General features: G+C 35.6%; 1 protein-coding gene across 1 annotated transcript in view; it reads left to right on the forward strand.

The window, feature by feature from the left end:
- LOC111044161 (adenylate cyclase type 6) overlaps window positions 1-25,920 on the forward strand; it is a gene marked incomplete in the record, with an annotated part of 477,477 nt that overhangs the window by 388,189 nt on the left and 63,368 nt on the right. Inside the window, 2 exon segments of the mRNA XM_039424881.1 lie at window positions 12,546-12,839; window positions 23,908-24,126. Of these exon segments, the coding sequence (XP_039280815.1) occupies window positions 12,546-12,839; window positions 23,908-24,126 (513 nt within the window).

The raw sequence follows: 25,920 nt of genomic DNA on the forward strand, positions 1-25,920 counted from the left end.
TTAAAATGGAAAAGACTGCTCCCGGTTATTCTACTCTAGTTAAGATTTACTGTGATACACTGTCAGCAACCCTCATGAATAACGTCAATCCTACCCATTTAACCAATGATGACAGTTCATAGTGTATCTTATTGTATTCACGTCATCTCAACCTTTGTTGAGTAGTAGTTATTTGTAACTGTGCTTGGTTCCGTTAAGAAGGATTATTGCAGTTTATGCAATAAAGATGTAGCCTGGCACTGAAACCTTATAGAAATTGAGAAAAATGACTGAGATGGCCCATCCACTTATGTATTCTACAAATAATTTCTGAGCCTCGTTCACTGTTTATTTATGATGGTAAAACAACCAAAACAGCCCTAAGTATCTTAGGGCTTCAATAAGAAAGTGATTGTGACCACCATCACTACAATTGACAAGGGATCTCTCCTCATGCCTCAAATTAATTAAAGTTTATTCAGTTCCATGAAGAATGTGATACAGCATTTGCTGTTGTATCCAGTCCATAGACATGCGACATATGAGAAGAATCCCTCTTATTCAGGATTAAGATTATATAATAAATTACCCGAGACCATTCGAAAAATCGAATCTCTGGAGCTCTTCAAGAAATCTGTGAAAATAATCTTAGTTGATAAAGCGTACTACTCGGTGGCATAATTCAATTAACCATAAACTCTGCACTCTATGACACAAAGTAAAATGCTCACATTTGCTCTATTTTTGGGGCTAAGAATAATGATAGACCTAATATATTAGGATACACTTTGTTATATAATTTTACCTGTTAGAAATCTTACTTAGTTCTAAGGATGTAATTATTTGACAAATCACCTATCAAATGCAAAGACCTTAAAGAGATATAGACCCACAATGCCTATGCCTTCCCAATAATAGTTCTTACTTGAAATTGAAGGCCGCCATTGGGGTATTTCAGCAAGAGATATTATATCTATATATTTGTAATACTATAGATTACAAAGGCATTGATGTGTAATAATCTTATAGGTTGCCCCCTCAATGGCCGATTTCAATTCCAAGTACGACACTAGCGCTGCATGTGAGTCTATGCATCTTTATGGTCTTTGATCAAATGGGAGTATTCCCAATATTACGATTTAAAATGTGATGAAATAATAAGAAAAAGAAGAAGAATGTCGAGGGAATCCAAATAGCTCAACATCTGTTTTCAAATTCATTCAGCATGCATGAATTATCGAAAGAGCTATGTACAACAATCATCTTCCATGCAACCAATTTGAAATTTCCAAAAGGTTTCTAAAATAAAATTAATGATTACACTCAGACAGATCCTATTTCGAATTTTATGGATAATTTAGAAAAGGTTCGACGTTTGTTTTCAATCTCTATTAAGTGATTAGAGTTCCAAAGGAGAGAACAGAATTCAGATTCCAGAGCCATGAGCCTTGAACAAACAAGAAAAGACGCAAGAACATGTCCTATATCTTTTCCATCTTCCATTTTGTCAGTTCAGTTATCTTATTAAAACTACCTTCCTTCCTTTTGAATAGATCAGCATTTGCATTTCTACTCAGACAATATGTTAAATCCATAAAAAAATCGATAAAACCAGTTTGTGATAATTGCGGTAATAACGGTTCAATTAACCATTGCAGGGACCCATGATCTTCCACGCTCAAACGGGACGTAGGTACCTGATCACTTCGAAGGAGTTTTGTTTTATTTGATGAATAAAAATTGAGGATGATCCAATTCTAAAAAATCCTCACAAATACTCAATTCAAAATTCTCCAAAAGTTCAGATATTTGTATGTTTCCTCGAAATGGAATAATCTTCACATTTCATTATTGATGAATGCAATGTTTTTTATCTACTTATTTTCAGATACAGATAAATGGGATTGTTTATTCCTTAAACATCCTTATGGTATCTGATACAATGATTAAGTCCACAATCACTGAAGTATATTTTTCTTCTTCTTCTACCTTCCAGGCTTTAGGCAACTCTGCCTGTTCCAAATCTCATATCTGCCCATATTTTTCTTGGACAACCTCGGTCTCTCGTCTTGCCTACTGGCTTGTAGTTGAGCACCAATTTTGGTAGCCTGTCTTCCTCCATCTTATTCACATACTGGTACCATTTCAATCTACTCCGAGATATCGTTTCGTTTATAAAAGGGACGTCAAGCCTGAAGTATAGAAATAAAAACATTTCAGGACTCATTAATTCTTACAAAACAGTGATTATGTAAATTCAGGTAATGAGAAGTATAACTAAGCCTAATCAATTTGCGGCAAAATCACTTGGTAGGTATCTGAGAGATGAAATTCATGTATTTCAAGGTAGCTTGAAATCTCTGAACAACGCTCTCATATTACCGTACTCTTAATGAGTGTTGTGTTTCTCCAGAGCTCGATGCTCCTGATTTTAATTGTTTGCAATCAAATCAACTGAAAGCTCAGCGTCTTACAATTAGCTTCTAACAATCTACATAAGATCCTCACTTAACTAAACTGGGATTTGGAGCAGAATTTAGCCGCCGTTTAAATCTTGATCCAGATCAAATAACATGGAGGCTACCGTTCTTGAACTGGAATTTGGAGCAGAATTTAGCGGCCGTTTAAATCTTGAACCAGATCAGGTTACACGGAGGCGACCGTTCTCAAGTGCTCTGTAATGATAATAATTGGGATGATTAGATCAATTATTGTTGATTGATAGTAAGGAGGAAGAAATGTTGTTCAGGATTTAGCAGGATGTATTGATCTTCCGGATATCATCATTGTTACATCTAGGTCATGAGATGATTGAAGAAGATAATGGAGAAGAACAGAGATGAAGAGATGGAGTGATAAGAGAGTGATGGAGAGAAAAATGGGTTGTGATCAAAAGTGGATATCTCTGAAATAGAGAGAGATATAGGGAATGAGAGGAATTCTAGGATAAGAAGTTTTGAAAATATGTGATATATGAGTTAATCTATTATAAATTCTATTTTTTGAATAATGCTACTGAGGATAGTATTACTGGGTGGAATCATGAGATAATTTTTTTTTCAAATCAAATCAAATTCATTTATTTCCAAAAAGAAAACAAACAATTTACTCATACACATACATACACGAGCAGAAAAAAATGTTTCATAATACAATTACACATACATGCATATTACATGAGAGAAGAAAAACTAATTATAATATTTCTAAGCATCACCAGCAAAAAGATTACTCTTTGCCCGCTGGTGAGACTTGCTTAAAAAAATCCTTAAAATAACTAGAAATTGATACGAAATGGCTTTAACAAAAGTAGAGACACAATATATTATACTTTAAATCAATATAGAATTCGTTCTAGTTTGTGTTTCTATATAAAACTATTCTAACTTATCGTTAAAAATAACCACTAAAAATGATAAAGAGATGGAAGCTCCTAGGAAAAGTATATGATTGAACAAAATTGATTAATGGTTGAAAGTTATGTAGTTCCTACTTTTGACTTGAAGCCAAAATCGTTTTTTGTATTTTTGTATGTTCTAAAATGAAAGATTTCGATCAACCAGCTATCTTGAATGATGATGATTTTGACTAATCTACCCATACGGAGTGAAATCTAAAGCTCTATTGGTTTACATTATAACTATTACAAGCTGCACGTTTCAAAATGAGTACAAAAGTTCATGAGCGAGTTCTCCAGCCCAGAATGCTCAATAGTTCAATCAGAATTAAATTAAGGTATTTCACGTGCAATCGGGAGTTACACTCCCATTAGCTATGTTTCTCTATGATTAGACTCAAAAATGTTATGAGGTGTAGAGGTACGACCCAGTAGCTGGTGCCACCTACTTGCAGAATTGAGAACTACACCAGTAGGCGTTCCAATCCACCAATCAGAAGAGAGTATGGGGAGCTGGGAGGCGTGGCCAGCTGCCATTGGTCCGTTATTCTTACGCCATGATTTTGGAATTCTCTATTATTCCCGCTCTCTTCTACGCACTCGTTCTCTCCCTCTATCTCACTCTCTCTCTTTCTCACTGTTTCTCTCTCCCTCTCTCTCTCGATATATTGTAGAACTCTCTAGTTTAATATTCACCATGCTAGGCCTATTTACTCCTACTGGTAATTATTTTCAACGCTAGAACGTAAGTTGAATTTTGTTTTGTTAAACACATGAATAAAGGAATCTAAGTCTCCGTATTTTTCTCTCTCTGCCTCTGTCTCACTCTCACTCACTCACTCTCTCTCTCACACACACACACTCTCTCTCTCCCTCTCTTCAATAAGAGTGTGGATTGGAAGGGCATCCTTGAGTATCATTCTATGAGAGATGACTTATTACCCATACAGTGTAACCTATCAAGTTCTATTGATTCATTATAATATAATATTACATTTATTACAAGTTGCGGATTCAAAAATCAGTACCCTAGGCATGAGCGAGTACACCATCCTCCGGGACGTCACTAGTTACTATCACTAATAAATTATTATGTTTTCATTCCTGCTTCAATAATTAATATTGTCTCAGTCTTTTGAAAAATTTGATACCCTTGTATATACTGGTAATTCCTGTTTACCACTTCTATCACTGTGAATAGAATAGTAATTATGATTAAATGCTATACTTACTATTACAATTCATTATTTCTTCAACTTGAATATAAATTGATATCATAATACTCCGCCACCTGAATATTATATCAATAGTTAAATTATTACATTACATGTGAATTCTCAATCATTTTTGTTCTCTTTACTTAAACTATCCAATGAATATTGATTTTTCAGCTCTCTTTTCCATTCCCACACTCCTTTTTGATCATTTACATTCTCTTCTTTCTTCTTTGTCACTCTTTCTCCTTCTAAGCTATGCATAATTAGGGATAATGATAATTCCGAGTGACCTGGCTGGATAGCTTGAAATTAAGAATTATGATTCAAAAAATTAATGTAAAATGAAGCTGAATGAGTCGAGAAGATGTATAATTTGAGCACTATTTTAAAAATGCTAATTGAATAAAAACTCCATTCCATCAATTAAAAGAGGAAAATCGAGATGCTGAGAGAAATTGAAATGTACTCAAGCAGTGGGAGTCGTTTACAAAATGAATTTGGAAGAGTTCATAAATGAAGAAAATGATCGCTCCATTACAAGAGGTACCTCGTTATTCTCTACTCGGAAAAATTCTGTTCTAGCTCAACCGTTTCTAGTTCAAATAAAATATTTACGAGTCTCCTTCAATTGAAATATCAGCGGAAGATTCTTTCTACTTCTACTATAGAACGAAAACGGAGGAAAAAACATTCTCGTATAATTTGTTAATCTTCTCGTAGGAGGCAAACAAAATTACCTAGTAGATAATTCTAAGTAATTCTTCGAGACTCTTTGAAGAATGTAAATTATTCGAATGCTTTTTACTCCACATGAAGCTTTCCATTGCTTTTAATTATTCCATTTCTCATGCATTTTCACATGGATATTGTACTGGTGAATTGTATTTCTCATATTTTTTTCTAGGTTTTTGGAAAAAAGTATGTGTTTTCACTTATTAACGGAGAGAATGGGACATGTAATAATAATAATAATAATAATAATAATATAATAATAATAATGTCTCTGGTCGAGGGTACAACACGACCAGAGGAGTTTATTCAAATTATAGACATGATTACAAAAAGCATATAAGGTACAGTTATTTACAAAGTATTAATACAATATCTTTGGTTGATTACTTGCTGATCTAAGAAAATGTGGCCCCACTATATATGTGTCGGGATGCCACTAATTTTGCTATTGTTCAAGATTTTATGCCAAAAGTTAAAATTTCTAATAAAGATACATTTTTCGAGTCATTAGAAGTTCATAAATTCATAAATACCACATTTCTGTACACAAATTCAAAAAAGGAAATTGATAAGCTAAGATGTAGAAATTTTATAAAAATTTAACATAAAAAACATTTATAATAGGCCTACTCATGGGAAAAAATCATTATAATGGAGAAAATGAGAATGAAACAGTATGGAAAATTTTTCATAGAACCAATTGTTCTCCATGATAGATTCTATTGTAGATGTAGTCTAGATGAGCTGGTAAGGAAAAAGGAAAACCTTGTAGAGTTTTGTGGAACAGGAACTAGACAAGAGAATAAGGGAGAATAAAGAAGGGTAATTAGGTGGGTTGGTGGGTTGGGAGAAACGAACCCTTAACAAGGATGGAAAAGTATGAGATGAAAATGAAGGAATGCGGATGATAACATCAATTGCAAAAAACTCGAATGCTTGAAGAATTATTATAATATAATAAGATGAAAAACAGTTATGATACGACTTTTTCCAATATTAATTCAACAATCATAAAATTATATTTTGAGTTAAGATCTATAAGATTGATGCTTGTTGCAACACACAAGCCTCTGGTTTTGCTGGCAACGCCTATAAGGTTATGTTTAGAATGATAAACATAATCTTTCATGTTCCTGTTCAAAAGTACTTCAAGGAAGTTTTTGTTTCGAATATTCTACGTTATCATGGGAAATGGTGAATTAGATTTGATTTGGAATGAAAGGAAGAGAAAGAAGTACGGAGAAGGGAGGAGGATGATGATACCGAGAGACAGCACTGGTTTATAAACTGAAGTAACTGAAGGAAAGATAATAGAAGAGAGACGATAGAGAAGAGACAAGAAGAACAAATAGGTTAATCGTTGTCAAAAAATTAGAGAGATTAGATATGATTAGATGAGTGTTCTTTTTTTATAGAGAAGAAGAGGAGAAAGTTGATGATTCTCTGAAGCAAGGAATTCGGAAAATTAGAGAGAAGAAGATCAGAGAGAGGAAACGAGTAGAGGAAAGAGAACAGGAAAGAGGGAAGAGTGGAAATTCATTTAAAGTCCATTTTCGGTGTCAAAAGCAGAGCAGTCTATCAACCAGAGGACGGTTATGGGGTGGAAGGGTGGGAAGAGGGGGAAGAGGTTGAGAACCCTTTGAAAATATTAAAACAGCTTCCGGTGAATGGTCGAACACAGCTACTGCGTGTCAGTGGACTCTCTTCTATTTCTTCTACTTCTTCTTCGTCTTTTTTTTCTTCTTCTTCTTCTTCTTCTTCATTTTCTTCTTCTTCCCCTTCTTCCCCTAGTTTTCCTTGTTCTCCTTCTCCTCCTTATTATTATTGTTTTTCTTCTTCTTCCTGTTCTCCATCTTGTTCTCCTTCTTCTCTTTCAACTCCTTCTTCTTCTTCTTCTTCTTCTTCTTTCGTGGAGCCTTTCCTCACCAACTGAAACTTGGCAGAGTGATTCCTATCCATAAAAAGGGAGCAATTGAGGAGGTTTGCAACTTCCGACCAATACAAATTACAAGTTGCTTCTCAAAGTTATTAGAAAAACTATCAGAAAGAACAGTAACAGAGCACCTTAAATCGAATAAAGTTCTTTCTCCATACCAATTTGGATTTCAGCAAGGAAAATCCACCACTGATGCCGTAAATGAGTTCCTGTTTAGAATATATGAGGCTCTAGATGATAATAAAAAGGCGTTAGGATTGTTCATTGACCTTCAAAAAGCCTATGATAGCCTGGATCACAATATCTTAATGGAAAAGATTCACTACTATGGGGTCAGAGGATCAGCATTTGATTGGTTGAGGTCATTCATAACAGAAAGATCACAGGTCGTTGAAATTGAAGCAGAAAATCAGCAAGTAGAAAATTATAGATACAGATCTAAATTTGGAAAGTTGAAGAGAGGAGTGCCGCAGGGAACAATTATTGCCCCGATATTGTTCTCATTATACATCAACGATCTCCCAAGCAATATAGAAGGAGCCAGCAGTGTTATGTTCGCCGACGATGCCAATTTCCTCATTATAGGAGATACTAATCAGGAGTTACAACATCGAGGAGAACAGGTAGTAGATGGCATCCACAATTGGTGTGAAGCAAATACTCTTAAGGTGAATATCAAGAAGACATGCTACCTCAGCTTCTCCATAACTCATCTCAACACACCAGTCATCTTTGATTTTGGAATTGATCTCCAACAGATCGAACCGGCAAATGTCTGCAACTTCTTGGGAATAAAAATGGATTCTGGATTGAAATGGAATGACCACATTCACAACTTAATGAAGAAACTCAGTAAGGCCACATTTGCAATCTCTAGACTGTCAATAACAATGCACCAGCAAATATTATTTTCGGCGTACTACGGTTACTTCCAGCCTCTCCTTACCTATGGGTTGCTGTTTTGGGGCACGTCACCAGAAATGATCAGAGTGTTCAGGGCGCAAAAACGAGTACTTAGAATAATGCTGAAGAAACCACCTAGAACATCATGCAGAGCATTATTCCGAGCAACAGGGATACTCACTTTGCCTTCTCTGTATATTCTCGAATTCGCGGCTTTCGGCCTCAAACACGCATCATCGTGGTCAAGAGGTGCCGACCTCCACAACTACAACACCCGATCGAGAAACTCATACAGGATACAACAACACAGGACGGCGTTTTATGAAAAAAATCCTAGTCACATCAGTAAGAAGATACTCAACTCCCTGCCTCAACACCTTAAACATATGGACAATTCAGTGAATTTGAAAAGTAGACTGAAAGAATGGTTGAAAGAGAAATGCTTCTATAATTTAAATGAACTAATAGCTTTAAACAATGTATAAAATTTTATTATGTAATTGACGATTGCCATACAATTTTATTGTACATACAGTGATGGAATAAATTCAATTCAATTCAATTCAATTCAATTCAAGATACGAGATAGTTTAAATATTTATCGTAAATAGTAAAGTTGTGTTTCTTTTCTGGCTCAAAATTTTGCAAAATAACTCAAAAATTTTCAATTTATAGAGAATTGTCTGAAATATTTTTTTTTTAATCAGTTTTCAAATATCAAAATTCAAATTTTTAGTTTAGTCATTAGTTTTGAAGTGGAAATTGGACTTTTTGAAGTGAAAGTGAATTCTTAACCTTATTCTTTTTTGAAACTTTTATTTGTAAAAATTTGGGAGAAGACAGTTTTGGGCTATGCCTGTTGTCTTCTCCCAATCTATATATATAAAAGCGAAATGGCACTCACTCACTGACTGACTGACTGACTGACTGACTCACTCACTCACTCACTCACTCACTCGCATAACTAAAAATCTATCGGACCAAAAAAGTTCAAATTAGGTAGGTATGTTCAGTTGGCCCTTTAGAGGCGCACTAAGAAATCTTTTGGCAATATTTTAACTCTAAGGGTTGTTTTTAAGGGTTTAAAGTTCGTCTTTTAGCATGTATATTCTACTTCTCCCAATCTCTTAATTATAATTGAAATTTCCATATCATATGTTACTATAGAACTATAAATATAATTCAGATAGAGTACCTCTTCGAAACAGTTGTTAACTGGCAACTAAATTAATAATTTTGTCAGGTTGGCATTAAGTTGAGTTGACTTTGTTAGGTTGGCAACAAGTTGAAGATTTAAATGCATTTATCGCGGAAAAATTGATTGGGCACTGCTACTTCAATCCTGGGAATATTATATTACTTGCCGTAAGGCTCGCTTCGCTCGCCATATCCGTTTAGCCAGACGTTTAATCTGGACCCCCGACTGGATTGTCCTAACATATGATAAAAATGCTCAAATTAAAAATGTAGGCGAGCGAAGCGATCTCATTCTTGGACGATCCAGTCGGGGGTCCAGAGGGCGGAGCCCCCCTGGCTAGACGGATATGGCGAGCGAAGCGAGCCTGACGGCTAGTCATATTATAATTATGATCTGTAATTGCCAATGAAATAAATGAATGAATGAATGAATACACTATTGGGAAGAATAAGAGGATAAGATGAGTGAAGAAGAAAAAATTTATTTTTATTCCCAAATTTAGTCATGTACAATTCTCTCACTTAGAGTAGACTGTAGGTAAAATTATTGCACTTATTATTCGAGAAGGCACAACAGGCGTATGCCTAAGAAATAAGGCTTGAACTCTCATTAAACCTTTTTGAGATATCAATAATTTTGATGCCCAAAACTTCCTATACGAGAGTGAGTGGATGAAAGAAGGGAGAAAGCCACATTGATGCACTCTCCTTATCAATTATTATCTCTGTTGTTGCTTCCAAGTTGCCAGTTTGCTTTCAACTCGTACGAATGGTCGGAAGCAGATTTCGCTGATTCATCATTCTCTGTCATGAATAAGAAAACAAAACAAGACACGTGCGACCTCAGTAGTGAGCTATAAACTCGTATATACGATCTCAAAATATATAGATGGGTGCCTTCATATAATACAATGCTCTACGCCAGACTACATGCCTTTTCGTAGCAGATTTTTCAAATCTGTTTGAAGAATGAATCTCTCTCAGATAAATTTGTGTTCGTGACGATGAGAATTATTCAAGGTTTGTAGAGTGGGGAATGTAGGAAAATTCAAAGTGGATGCCATTTTCTTTTTTCAAGTTTTGTGGACTGTGCAGAAAAAATGTGGTCAAGTACATTAAAAAATAATTAGCTCTGAATCACTACACAGTTACAAAAATGACATTGGAACGTTTCGTTTATATACAAACAGTCAACACTAAACTGTCCGTTTATACAAACATTTATACTAAACTGTCCGTTATTGTACAACTACGACAATTTTCATTGAAGAAAAATTCAATCTCAAATAGAAATAAAAATCTCAGTACCCTTTTTACTTTCCTTGCCCTATTAGCATAGGTAAGGAAAGTATTGCTTTCCGAAAAAAATTAAGGTACCCAATTTCTAAATTTCTATACGTTTCAAGGTCCCCTGAGTCCGAAAATGTGGTTTTTGGGTATTGGTCTGTATGTGTGTGTGTGTGTGTGTGTGTGTGTGTGTGTGTGTGTGTGTGTGTGTGTGTGTGTGTGTGTGTGTGTATGAGTGTATATGCGTCTGTGGGAACTTAAGGTCCTTTCACTATAACGATCCGACACGAACAATTTCGATCTAATGCAATTCAAGATGGCGGCTAAAAAGGCGAAAATGTTGTCAAAAAAGGGGTTTTCGTGATTTTCTCGGAAACAACTCCAACGATTTTGATCAAATTCATACCTAAAATAGTCATCGATAATCTCTATCAACTGCCACAAGTCCCATATCTGTAAAAATTTCAGGAGCTCCGCCCCATCAATGCAAAGTTCGATTTTAGATTCCCAATTATCAGCCTTCAGATACAATTTAAACAAATCAAGTGGAGTAGATTAAGCATGAAAATCTCTACAATTAATGTTCAGTAACATTTTCACCTAAAATTGAAAATAAGCTTTGAATTCGAGAAAATGTGATTATTCAATTGCATATTATTGTTGATTCTATTAAATCATTCACTATGGAGAGATAGCAGTCCTCATGTATGTCTCCAGCGTTATTGCCCTGTCACCAGCTGGCTGAAATCTTTGATTAGTAGACTTGAAATGTGCGGGAACACTAGCGTCAGGTGATCAATTTTCATAACGGCAAGGAAAGTTGTGTGAGTGCGCCACATCAGATTTTTTAAATTATTTTATTCAAAAAAGGGTACTGAGATTTTTATTTCTATTTATATTACAAGTAGACCCATACAGAAAAGAGACAAATTCAATCTCTTCTAGTAGTTTAATGTGTTTGCTTATCCAATCGGAGAGATCAAATATAAATATTTTATTTTTTCCAGTCAGAAAGCAGTTTGGACAAATGCTTGTTGTTTATACCTGTATTGTATCTATTGTCTCTGAATAAATAAATATATATTTTTTTTAGTTTAGTTTAATTTAATTTCTGCCACATTAGGGGTATTCACAATGTTGTTTTAGCCAGCTAAAGTGTTATTCGATAACTCTGGATTGTGAACGCCCCATCTGAATAAAAAATCATCTGCTATCAGCTAACGCTGCAGTAGCGATCCAAGCGGATAATTCGTGTAACTTAAAGTTAGTTTGAAAAAGTAAGATTATGAACATATGGCTGCCGCTTTAACAGAGATAGCTAGAGTTAGCCGACTCAAACCTGCGCTATCTGCCATCAGGTAAGTTTTTTTTCTAACTTACCATTTAGCATTGAGTTAACCCAGACTTAGCAAATAGCTGGAGATAGCAAATAGCTCGACTGGAATAGCCAGCTATCTCCAACATTGTGAATGCACATGTGACACGTCAAAATTTTATAATCTTAAGGTGCGTACAGACTTACGCTCTGCTCCGCAACCGAACGTCACTTGAGCAGATCGATTGATGATCGACCGGGGAGCAAGAGTGGAACGCGAGAAGAGCTAAAATCTCCCGTAACTTTCATGATCGGAGCGAGTGCGGAGCGAGTGCGGAGCGAGTGCGGAGCGTGCGCGAGCGTGATGGAGGCGCGTATATCTGTACGCACCTTTACATTCAAAAGAAACAATTTTTCGAGAGCTCACTCTCCAGACTTGTCAGACTGATACTTACATTCTAAGGACTTAGAATTAATATAATTATTCATGAACCATTTTTTGCAAGTAATTCTAATTTCAAGTGAAACAAAAAACTAAATAACAAATTAACCACAATAATTCTCGTTTCCTGTGATTGACAGTCAGGACCGGGCAGCCTATGGTGGTCGAGACGTTGTGCCAGCCTGAAGCAGAGAGGCGGCGCCGGGGGCGGCGAGTTCACAGGTGCGTCTAGCGGCGCCAGCTCCGGGGGCGGTTCAGCCGGAGGCGGCGAGGCAGGACGATGCACGCCAACAAGCGCTCTGCTGTCTCAGTGTGAATCGGGCCAGGCCACACCCCCCTCCCGACCCTCGCCGCATCCACCGCCCCCGCAGCGAAAGTCCAACTGGGAGGTCATCGAGCACAACGGAGGATATCTCAGGAGGCAGTCGCTCATGGTCAGTTTTGGTGTTGAAACTATCAAAATATCGTTTTGAGATTTTCGTTTTAGAAGTAATGATTTGAGAATCTAGAAGTATGAAAATATTGGAATAATTTCTAATATTCACATCGTTTTATTCAAAGCAAATGACCATTTCTCAACACCCATGTCTCACTACCGTATAACAGTAATGATACAGCCATTGCGTCATACAAACGGAGCTGTGTAGCCTTCCTTGATTTTTTCCTGATGACCACTTCATGAAATTAATATAATAATAATGATATCGAGTGACCTGGCTGGCTCAGGTCTGGTGTCAGAGTTTTCAGGTCGCAACTGATCAATTTCAGGCCCTCTGACAATGTCTGACAATGTCTCTGACAATAATTCTTGTCTTCTCTCTTCAGCAAAATTAATAATAATAATAATAAATCAATTTATTTGTTCATGAAAAACATACAACGAAAGTATTTCTGAGAGAGAAGTGAGATATTGCATGGAAAATGGATTGTTTTTTGGTCGTGAAATTTAATATCATTTCATTAGGAAAGTAAGAACACAGTAAATGCTATCTATGTATCATATTATTATTTTCAATAATTTATCAGCCTCTTCCCATTAATATGCCCTCATCAAGAGACCCTTCAATTGATTGATCAGGAGATATCTCACAACTATGATACCAGACCTGAGTCATCCAGGTACTCTGTATTTATTCATTTACCAAGACGCTAATTCTTCTTCAACGATGTTTTCCATCACGAACTGCTTATTAAATCACTTTTTGCTATTAGAAAAAACGACTAACAGTCAGATTTTGACAACCAAGAAGATAACGGACCTGCCGAAATATCTCCTTGTCACAGTGAGTGATTAATTCGTTTATTGTGAAAAATCTGACTGCTAGTCGTTTTTTCTAATAGCAGAACGCTTATACTCTTGCAATCAGAATTTACCGCCGTTTAAATTGACAAATTTATAGCTTCATTAAGTCATTCAATCGAGCAATACATTCTCTCCATTCATCCATAAATGGATATCCTACACGAAATCACGTGATTCGAGAATCTGGAAGTTTAAAAATATTGGAATAAAAATCGATATAAATAAATCTATATGAATAAAGATCGAGCCTCAAATTTTGACGTTCAATAACTTTTTTATGTGTACACCGAATTTTATGATTTTTTTTTTTTAGTTGTGTTCGTTATGTTCAGGACCAGGCTTATGGCCTATCAAATTCATAATCCGACTTCAGGACTCTTTTCTAAGGTCTTTCAAAGTTTACATGTAATCCTTATGAGATTTACTCACACAAAAATAAAAATCAGCTGTTAGACAGCTGTTAACGACATCCGTCGGTAGATCTGTTTTTTATTTTCTTTCAACTGATGCACAAAATTTTCGTCGTCGTCTTCCTACAAGGATTAGGCAATTTGCCTGTTCCGACTTCAAACTCACCATCACATTCATCTTTTACGGGGTCTGCCCACACTTCTCCTCCCAACCGGGTTATACAACATGACTGCCCTGGGAATCCTGTCGCTCCCCATCCTTTCAACATGATCTTTCCACTTTTGCCGATTTTATTCAATCTTCTGCCATATGGAGATTATGTTGAGCTCGCTTCTTATATCGACATTATGAAGCCTATCTTCCCTTGTGCACCCTTTTACTGCTGTTAAAAACCTCATGTTAAAAAGCCTGTAAACTATTACATTCTTTCTTTCTTGGTATCCAAGATTCAGAGCCATATAAGAGCGTTGGAATAGCCATAACCTTATAGAATTTAAGTTTTGTCTCTTTCCTGGCTCTGTTTCTCAAAGTCCTATTTATTGTTTCACAAATCGATTGGAATCTATTCAATTTTACATTCAAGTCTTGGTCCATTCCATAGGTTATATCACAACCCAAATACTTGAAGGGTGATATTGTTCTAGGACTTTATTATCGAGGACTGTTTTAGATCTCAATGGATATTTTTCCTGGAAAGACATCATCTTCGTTTTGCTGAATGTGATCTTCATGCCATACTCAGCACTGAGGAGATTCAGATGGTATAATGCTCTCTGCAAATCATCCTCAGTTTCTTGCAATATTACCTGGTCATCAGCGAACCACAGTGGACCACAGAATCATCGTAGGAGATATCTGGATGCCTTGTATCTTTTGCTTCCAACTTCTACACAGATCATCAGCATACACATTGAACAATGTTGGAGAGAGCGGACAACCTTGTCTTAAGCCAACATTGGTGCAAATTTCCTGGTTAATGAACCTGAACAATCCAAGATTAAAGTCGTTCCATGAAAAAAAATGTAATTCTAATAATAATGCCCCGGTACGAATGACGTCCAAACTTGAGTCGTAGAACTCGAAATGCTGTAAATTTAGAATATACACGGGAAAATCAGCAGCAAGGAGACAAATACTTGAAATGAGGAAAGGCACAACAGGTTCATGCCCAAAACTGTCCCATTTCCAATTTATACTATACTATCCAAATCTAAATGTTCGTTATGTCACTTTCACTTTTCAAAATACAATTCACGCTATTCAATACTCAGATAAACGAGCAAATTTTGAATCAAATAGATACTATTAGAGTCTAGAATCAAAAAATCTATAACAGTAACTTTATAACTACCGTATCCAAAAAGTCTAAATTTTGAATGAAACTAGAAATTTTTGAGCTGAAAACTTCACACTTTACAAAAAAACACAGCTGAATATATCTAAAAGTACAAACTGCTGCACAACTACCTAAGCACATAGGAAGTCCATATTGAGATATTAATGTAAATACTGATTGTTGGATAATTTTCACTAAAATATAGTGCATCAGATTAAGCTAAGACTGAGCACACCTGAGGAGGCGCGACTTGGTCATACAATGTGTTGATGTTATAGAGATTGCATTATCACACAGTTTTATGCCATGCCCGATTCAGTGAGTGTGAGTTCTTCCATTCAAACCAATAAGCAAGAAGCACCTGGATGCGAAATGCCGCATCGCGCCTCCTCAGGTGTGCATCCAGCTCAAGTTTGTCATGAGATGCATTAACTATTTGGCGGTACGAAGTTCGCTGGGCCAGCTAGTATTGGAATAATTTCTAATATTCGCATCGTTTTTTTTTCAAAGCGAATCACCATTTCTGAACACCCATGTCTGTATTCTTATTCAAAAGAAGTCTCTTCATTCCAACATTGATTTTAAGCCCAGATTCTGCCAATACTCGTCAATATCAGTTCCTTCAATAGAAATGCAGTAAATCATCAATAATTCTTGTTTCGAATATCTCTATGACAACACTCACTAACCTTGTAAGCTCACGTTCTACCTGTATTCTTGAACTCTATTTCCTTCACCTACAACATTCAGTTATTCAGCTTCTCTTCCGTGTAATATGACGTCACTACATCGGAACGTCAAGCATGAATTCCTTCTTACATTTATTCCTTGTTGAAGCGAGCAACGCTCCATTTACCCTAGTCAACTCACCTTACTACAGTGAGAAACACTCAAAATTGTCAGCATTGATTGAATGAGAAACATTGGTGTTATCTATAAGAAATGCTGACAGTTTGAAAGTGAATCCTAACTTTACCTCACGTCGAATTATTCCACTAGTCTAGCTTCCGATGTGATGCAAAGTGAGTGCCAGAGTTGCTTCAATGATTTTCAACTCGCAAAACCCGTGTTTGAGTTGTTAACACTGATCTGATGTTGCTGACATCACATATCAATGTGCATCAACACAGTTGTGACATCTGAAGAATTCGACCGTGAACAAATCTTGCTGATGTCAGCATCTCAGATTTCTGTGTCGATGCTTAAAGTTCCCTGTAATGTAATGTTTTCACGATCTAGAATTCAAGGTAATTCTTGAACGATAATCCAAATTTACTATTAGAACAAAAATATAATATCGATTCATTTCCATCAATTTGTAGATTGTCGAGTAATTTGCGTTTCCTAACCACACATACAGGCTAAGCTACACATACATCGATTTCTGTTCGTACGATATTTTGCCGTCCTTTAAGGTGCGTACAGACATACGCGCCGCGAACATGAGCAATTCACTTTTATTCAGCTGATGCCAAGCTTTTTATATCTGTATCTTACTGTTTCTGTAAAAATACAGATATAATCAGCTGATTAAAAGTGAATTGCTCATGTTCGCGGCGCGTATATCTGTACGCACCTTGATGAATTCTATTGGATTGAACAGATGATTTCAAACAGAAGATATTTGTCAAGTTCCGTTTATTCTTATAGAATTCATAAGAACGGCAAAATATCGTATAAACAAAAGTCAATGTGTGTGTAGCTAGTCTTACAATGCAGAATGTAGTTAGGAAACGCAACCTACTCGAAAATCTACAGGTTGATGGAAATTAATAGAGATTGGATTTGTTCTAATGCTTAATTTGCAGGGCTTAATGATGTATGTAATCTATAATCACTCAACGATGACAGTGGAATAATTTTCTCAAATCTTTTCGAATTATACACACTAGAACACTACTACCTACGATATTGCAACGTCGCAGTGTAGGCCTAGAATCTAAAGGTGCGTACAGATATACGCGCCGCGAACATGAGCAATTCACTTTTAATCAGCTGACTATATCTGTATTTTTACAGAAGGGGTAAGATACAGATATAAAAAGCTTAGTCTCAGCTGATTAAAAGTGAATTGCTCATGTTCGCGGCGCGTATATGGTCAATCGTATATGTTCCGTCCTTTAGATTCGCACCTTTAGATTCTAGGCCTACACTGCGACGTTGCTATATCGTAGGCCGCGGCCTTGTATTAAAGTAGGCTATGCTACTACTATTACTTCTAACTAAACTACAACTTTTTGATTCACTCTATTACAAACTACAATTCACATTTATCCACACTTTTCACCAACATTCTCGAGAATCGATTTCAAGCTGATGACACAAAAATCATATCTATTGTCAACTTTCTGAAATTATTCCTAGTCACAGAGCTCCCACTACATATTACATGACTGACTCGATGTTCTCATTATAACACAAAACGTTTCAATTCCAGTTAATATTCCTGAAGCTCTCAACTGATTACTGAAGTGGATTGTAGAGATTAATTTCTAGACATAAACATTCAAAATTCAAAATGTATCGTTCTCTTGCCATCATTTTGGGATCGAAAATATCCATGCTTGAAAGTGCTTAAGAACCATAACCTTCCTAATTGGACTAATCTTTCATATAATAGAGGAAAGAATAGGCTTATTGATGTAGGGGACAGGAAATTCATGAATGACACATCATCGCGTCTCAACTACCGAAGTGATCAGTTTGAAATTCAGCATATAGATTCTTAATTCACCGAGTATGGTTATAGGTGTAATTTTAACTCTTCAAGATTTTAGTAGGTCAAGTTTTCAGTTGTCAAGTTTTTAATTAGACCGGCTTACATTTAGGTGGGGATAGGAAATTCACGAGTGACGCATCATCACGTCTCAACTACTGAACTGATCAGTTTGAAATTTTTCATATAGATTCTCAATCCACCAAGGATGATTATAGGTCTATTTTAAATTCTTCAAGATTTTAGTAGGTCAAGTTTTCAGTTGTCAAGTTTTTAATTAGACCGGCTTACATTTAGGCGGGGATAGGAAATTCACGAATGACGCATCATTACGTCTCAACTACTAAAATGATCAACTTGAAATTTAACATATAGATTCTTAATTCACCGAGGATGGTTATAGGTCTATTTTAAATTCTTCAAGATTTCTATTACGTCAATTTTTCAGCTTTCAAGTTTTTAATTAGACCCTTGCGGAGCACGGGTTACCTGCTAGTTTAAGGCTGTGCAAAGGCTGGAAATAAACTTTCTACTCGTGATATTTTCCAAATTTTTCCGATTTGTATATCATCAAGCTATCAAATGAAAACGTTTTCTCGGCGAAACATTTTTTTCCAATCATTACTTTTTGAGATATGAGCGACTGAAGTTTGATTTTTTGGGACAGAACATTTCAAATTCGGTCCGATATGAATCCATGAGATTTAGAGGATGTATTCTTCATGGTATTGTTGACCAAGTTGAATAAGAAGATTCTGAAAATATTAATTTTTGAAAAAGTTATTCAATTAACCAAAAATAACCCAAGAGATCTCAACTAAAAGTTATTTTTAGTAAATTGAATAACTATCTTAAAAATTGATATTCTCAGAAAATGATTGTTTTACTAAATCAACAATACCATGAAGAATCCATCCTCTGAATTTCATGGATTCAACTCCTACCGAATTTGAAATGTTCTGTCCAAAAAATTTAATTTTTGGCACTCATATCTCAAAAAGTAATGATCAGAAAAATATTTTCCTTAGAAAAGGTTTTAATTTTGATAGCTTGATATACAAATCGGAAAACTTTGAAAAATATCACGAGTGGAAAGTTTATTTTTAGCCTTTGCACAGGATAAATAAAATTCAGGAATGAAATAGTTAAGGCTGAGCCAATTTTGTTTTTCAATTTAAAATCTCATTCTATGATTACCGTGAGTCATTAATATTAATAAAGAGAAATGAATGAATGAATGAATATACGAATGTTATATGTAAGTTAGCTGTCACGGGACGTATAGTGTGTGAATGACAGTCATATCATGGCAGGTGGAGATTGAGTACTGAATGGAATTAGGGCCGAGAGTCCAAAGGGCTGCAAGGGTCTGAGGGATAATCAGGGGACCAGCTGCCTATCTCGGTTGCAAATATTAATACAGGCCTTGTGTGGCAGCCACCATCTCCATCCCACTCGAGCATGGATTGCCTTATCTCTTTGGCTAAGTCAGTGGTGGGGGCGGGGAGAGTGGACTCTCTCACCTCCCTGCTCACCCCTTATACTGTGACCGACGAGTTAATCTGAAGAGCTGAGGACTTCTTTGATAAGTCACACTCATCTCTACTGTACTATGGAGAAGAGAAATGGTATCCTATCGTATATAGTTTTAGATTACTTATGATAGAAATGATGTACTATGGAGAAGTGAAATGATATCCTATCGTATATAGTTTTAGATTACTTATGATAGAAATGATGTACTATGGAGAAGTGAAATGATATCCTATCGTATATAGTTTTAGATTACTTATGATAGAAATGATGTACTATGGAGAAAAATGAAATGATATCCCATCTTATATAGTTTTATCTAAAACTATATACGATAGGATATCATTCTCCATAGTACATAATTTCTATCATAAGTAATCTTACTCATGATAGAAATTATGTACTATGGAGAAAATGAAATGATATCCTATCGAATATAGTTTTTCGCCACACTGCACAGAAAGCAGCTGTGTTCCAGTCCCTACGTAGATCTGAAAGACATTGTTTGCAGACGACTCTCGTCTGACGTCAGAACAGGTTTCTTTCCGGCCTAGGCCGGAAAGAGTACCCTTTCCAGCCGCTAACATGGAACTAAGAAAGGTGATCAAGAAACTTTCCATTATTTTTTGTGTTCATTATTCAATAATTAAAACATTTATAGACTAATAATATCATCTTATTGTCATTTGAAAGAATAAAAAAGTATAAACTCAAATTCCCACATAATTGAACATCATCTTTTAGGTTATTCAGACAAATCAGAATAAAAAATAAAAATACTTGGACGATTTCCTGATATTCAGATTACCTCAGATTTGCTAGAGCTATCACCTTCCACTTCTGCTTCCTGAAGTGCTTAGTAAACAACTATTCTCATATATATATATATATATATATATATATATATATATATATATATATATTGTTTATTTTTGTGTGTGGCGAAAAATAGCGTTCGCACCGCGGGCAAAAATGTTTTTCTGCTCTAGGTGCGAAATATACTATTAGATTACTTATTGATTGAAATTAGATTAGATTATTGATGGAAATTATAATTATCCTATCTTATATGGTTTTAGATTACCTATGATAGATACTCATTGTGGAAGAACACTATTTTTTACTAGTGACGAGAAGCTTATACATTTAGGGCCGGTTTCCGAGCTCGGGATTTAGCTAAGTTCTAGACTTTAAAAAGCTGGAGTCGGAAAATTGGCTTTCCGAAACGGGGCGCAGTCATAGTCATAATCACAGTCATAATTTCAAAAAAAACTAGAAAATTAACACGAAATAAAATAAAGAGAAAATAGTGTAAAGTTTCAGCTATTTTGAATTATTTGTGAATGTTTCATTTCATCAAGGAGAAGCTAAAATAAAGAGAAAATAGTGTAAGGTTTCAGCTATTTTGAATTATTTAGGAATGTTTAATTTCGCCAAGGAGAAACGTTTCCAATTATAGAAATGAGAAAATAAAGATTGTCATGAAAACTGCGACTACGCCCCGTTTCGGAAAGACAATTTTCTGAGTCCAGCTGTTTAAAGTCTAGAACTTAGCTAAATCCCGAGCTCTGAACCCGGCCCTTAATGATAGACATAGAAATATAATATTATATTACAGTGATAGACTCAGCTAAAACCTGTTTCATTCCCAAACTCTCCCAGGATTAGTTCAAAGAAAGTAATCGTCACTCGATTAATTTGAGTCAACATTCTAGTTGAAATCAATCAATCAATCATGGACAAACCAGTGATATTGAGTCAATATGAATCAAATATCTAATCAAATATTTGGTTGTTGCTTCCAATAAATTATCACTGAAAACTGAAAAATGTGGAGTTATTTGGAAAATTGTGAAACCAGAAATTATTAACACAAGCAAGAAAACAAATTTACTCTACAAATCATGGTGATTTTTTTTTGTATTGGCTTGAGAAGCGAGAACTGTAACTTTATATATATTTAGAGAATCCTATACTATCAAACGAGCAATTTCTGTTTATATGCTTATATTTATGTCAACTTTTAATATTACTGTATGTTTATATTTATGTTTATATGTCTATATGCCACCGGATTTCGAAAACGGTTCTAACGATTCTCACGAAATTTGGAACTTAGTAGGTCCATAATAAGGAAATCGATTGCACAAGGTCTCACCCCTGCAAAACTCGCTGAAGGACACTAAAAGGATGATTATTTTCATTTTTGGAAAAACAGCTGATAATTTCGTCGTCTGTTGATAATGGAAGTGAGTGAGCGAGTGCATGTGTGTGGGACTGAGTCAAAATTATCACTCAGCTGTTGAAGTATTTCAATTCAGGTACTTGAAAAGCCGGTTAAATATTAATCCTGATTATTTCCAGATCGACCAATAAGAGGAACCGTCCTTTTAAAATGTTCTTCTCTGATATGGTTCACGGAATTACATTTTGTTCATATTTTTCATTTTGTTCAATCACATTTTGTTAAAATTTAACCGGCTTTTGTGCAATTGGGCCTTTGTGAGGGAGATTTTTGCATTCCACTGAGAACTAATCTCAATCCACTGTGATTAGATAGAACCTTTCTGTATAAACTATAAATATATTATAGTTTCTTCTTTCGTGATAAATTTTCTATGCTTTTATGCTCCAGAGCTAAGCTTCGATATTAATCATAAAATAAGCATATAGAATCGATTATAGCGCTACCTTAGACCAAGGAAAACGTTCAAGTGTATATTTGCCTTTGTGCGTTCACTCCCTTCAATTCTTGTTGTGGATGTGCTGTTCTAATAGCGTAGTCCTGTACTGTAATGAAAAGTATCTGAAAGAGACTTATCTTTTGTCTTGCACAAAACCACAGCATTGTCCAGTCCACATCATGTCAGCTCATATTAAGTAGCGGGAGATAAAATTGAGAACACTCTTCATTAAAGAATTTTCATGAATTAAGCAGCATATTTGGAACTTAGTAGTGTAAAATCCAATGGATATACGGAAAAATCCTTTGGGAGGAAAAAATCATGTACGCTCAAAACCTCGTCTGAAAATTGATACTGTATCCTCATAATTCTTCTATCATTTTAGAACAATGATTACATCGCATTTTTACAAAAAGATAATCTTGGCGGTTTCAAAGTACTTTAATGCAGGATTTTGTGAACAAAATAAGCTTGAAAGACCATTATTTTCAATAATGCGGATGATGGTCATGAAAAAAGTAGTTGATTGGTCTCAAACGACCGTACAAGGAAATCTATTGATACTTGAAAGTTTGTCAAAGGGATGAATGCTTTCTATAAGCTTTGAAAGAAGAAGAAGAGGAAAAGTCACTGGATAAGCTGAAAAATCGGGAACAAGGAGAGGGAGTCATAATTGAGAATGCTTTCCACTAGAGTTTTCATGAATTGAGCAGCATATTTGGAATTAAGTAGTGTAGAATTCAATAGATAAACGGGAAAATCATTTGGGAGAAAAGGGAACATTTGAGAATGGTTACCACTACAGAGTTTCCATTAATTTAGCAGAATATTAAGATATTAGTAATGTATTCTTAGGACATTAATTAACGTTTGAATTGCTTAAATTATTTCCTAGTAATACTATAGTCCATACAAAATTACTTTTCACTGCGCGTGGCGCAGAGAAATGGAGGGAGATCAGCCAATTACAGGGATTGATAGAGTCATAGGTAGAATCGCAGTTGCCAATTTGTCGATTGGAATCAGTTGTCTGACTGCTTTCAGACAGAAAGCTTCGCATGTGTAGCATGAGCACATGAACAGCCACTAGAAGTTGGAGAACGACGGTTGGTTCAGAACGGAAACATAGCGCCTCTGTATCCCTCCCGCTGGATACTTTCTCTGCTGCGCATTTCTATCCCGAGTCAAAAGTTATTTTGTGCGGACTATAAATTTTTTGGCAGTAATATCATAGAGAAACAATAGCATAAGTAGATATCCCATGGTAAAGGGCGTTTATGTCGCAACTTTTACTGTTATCTCAAGCTGATAGTCCACGTAGTTCTTTCCCGTGAAGCTGTGTGACACTGGTAGTCTCTCATATTGTGCCATTCATACACTCTCACCCCAACAAAACAGTAGAAATTATAATAATCGACCGTAATCGGCTTGAGTTAACAATAAAGTTGCATGGGATATCTACTTATGCTTTTGGTTCTCTATGGTAATAATTATTATCTTGTGATATTTATTCTGGCAGAGTCGAGGAGACAGCATCCGGGAAGAGGTGGAGGGAGAAGCGGCAAGCTGCGTGAGTGGAGGGGGAAGACACGAGTCGCTGCTTCAACTGAGGAGGGGCTCCTCCTACCCAGAGACAGTGCTCGTGCCGAGGGAGATCAGCTGTGCAGCGGAGGAGTACTCCTGTTGGAGGAGGCTGCTTGCCAAGCTCAGCTCCGCCCATGCCTTCTCCAATCTGCAGGTCACCATTTTTTCAGAGATCACAGAAATAATCAAAATAAAGATCACAGAATAAAAAATAATATTTACTTAATTTATGATTTTTCTAAGGATTTGATCATAGAGTAACCAATCTATAGTGAGGTCCACTTTATAATGACAGTATTTGATCAAATTTGGTTTTGCTATCCTTGTCTATCATTTGACAAAGCCTGTGGTACTATCCTCTTCTAGGTCCACAACGATGCCAATTATGTTTTTGACAGTGTAGAAATATAATTAATTAATTCAGAGAATCGGCATCGCTATTCTTCTACCTTCATCCACTGTTATTATAACGTGGACCTCACTATAGTATCTCGTATCGAACCAATTGAAGAATAATCAATTCAAGATCAAATAATCAATAACCAAAAAAACTGAATAAGGATAATCAATATCCAATTAAAATATCGTCCTCCTGTGATTTTATCTACAAGAGTCTGTAGTCTGTTGATATTCACACCATATTCTAATCAACTCATTTTTGCATAGATATTTCCAATTCAAGATGGTTAAAGCTGGTAGAAGAGGAAAACGAACTACATCACAACAGGATAGTTACAACAGGAGCCTTGTACATGATAATCATATACGAAAATATGAAAAGTAGTTTCAGAAGTAGTGTCGAACATTCTAGGGTATCGCTCCTGGATGATAGGAGACTACAAATGTCGTATTTGAAGTGTCCAAGACTCAGCGGTTATCCTTTAGCTGTCATTCTGTTTTTTCTACTTAGGAATTTTTATCTCAAGAACAAAATGTATTTTGATCTGGAATTTGGCATGAATATTCATGCTATGAAGACTCAACTTTAAAAAATAAAATAAAAAATTGTATATGTAAATTTTCAAAATGGCGGCTATTTTTTTTTTATTGCGAATTCCACTCAAACCGTTCACTTTTAAAAAATTACAAAAAACAAAAAATTCAGCAAATTTTATCAGAATTTCAAGGATTGAGATTGGTCTCAGAATAACAGAGAAATATTAATCCTTTTCGTACTGCATGCATGATCATGAACAAACAAAATCATCTGAAAAACATTGTAAGATCAGCTGGATGGCCATATGGAACCATACCGAGTTTCAAAGCTTCATCTTAACTAAGGTCGTTAAGTCGTTAGGTCATGTCAGGGGCCCTGAAATTGATCAGTTGCGACCTGAAAACTCTGACACCAGACCTGAGCCAGCCAGGTCACTCAATATTATTATTATTATTATCTTAACTACAATTGGAATTGAAAATTTAATATTGATGTTTAAATGGTGAAAAGTCGTCATGTATGCAGTAGTAAAAGAATTAATTTCTTTGTTATTCTTCGACCAGTCTTGATAAATTTTAACCCTGTATAGTGCCTATGTACGAGGCCTACATTTTTTAGTATAATCAAATTCACTCTCTCTTGAACAAGTGACTTAGGCCTATATGCCTTCATTTTACGATTACAATGGGATGTACTGTACATGCATTTAGCACCGCTAGTTACCGTATTACGTCTAGAGAAGTATAGAATGTAATGTGATACATTCTTTACTATCTGAGTATAGGTATGTAATATCATAGAGAAACAATAGCGTATACAAAAGTATACTCACGCTATTGTTTATCTATGGTAATATTATAGTCACTTCACTCATCTACTATACTCATCGAGTATAGTATACTCACTCGAGTGACTATACTCATCTACTGGAAACGTGAAACGTGGCAAATGCATAAACACTTGATTTTCCTCTTCTTTCACAGTCTACAATCTACAATGAGTTAATGCAAC

Source organism: Nilaparvata lugens, chromosome 3 (assembly GCF_014356525.2).
Source record: "Nilaparvata lugens isolate BPH chromosome 3, ASM1435652v1, whole genome shotgun sequence".
Taxonomy (NCBI): Eukaryota; Metazoa; Arthropoda; class Insecta; order Hemiptera; family Delphacidae; genus Nilaparvata; species Nilaparvata lugens.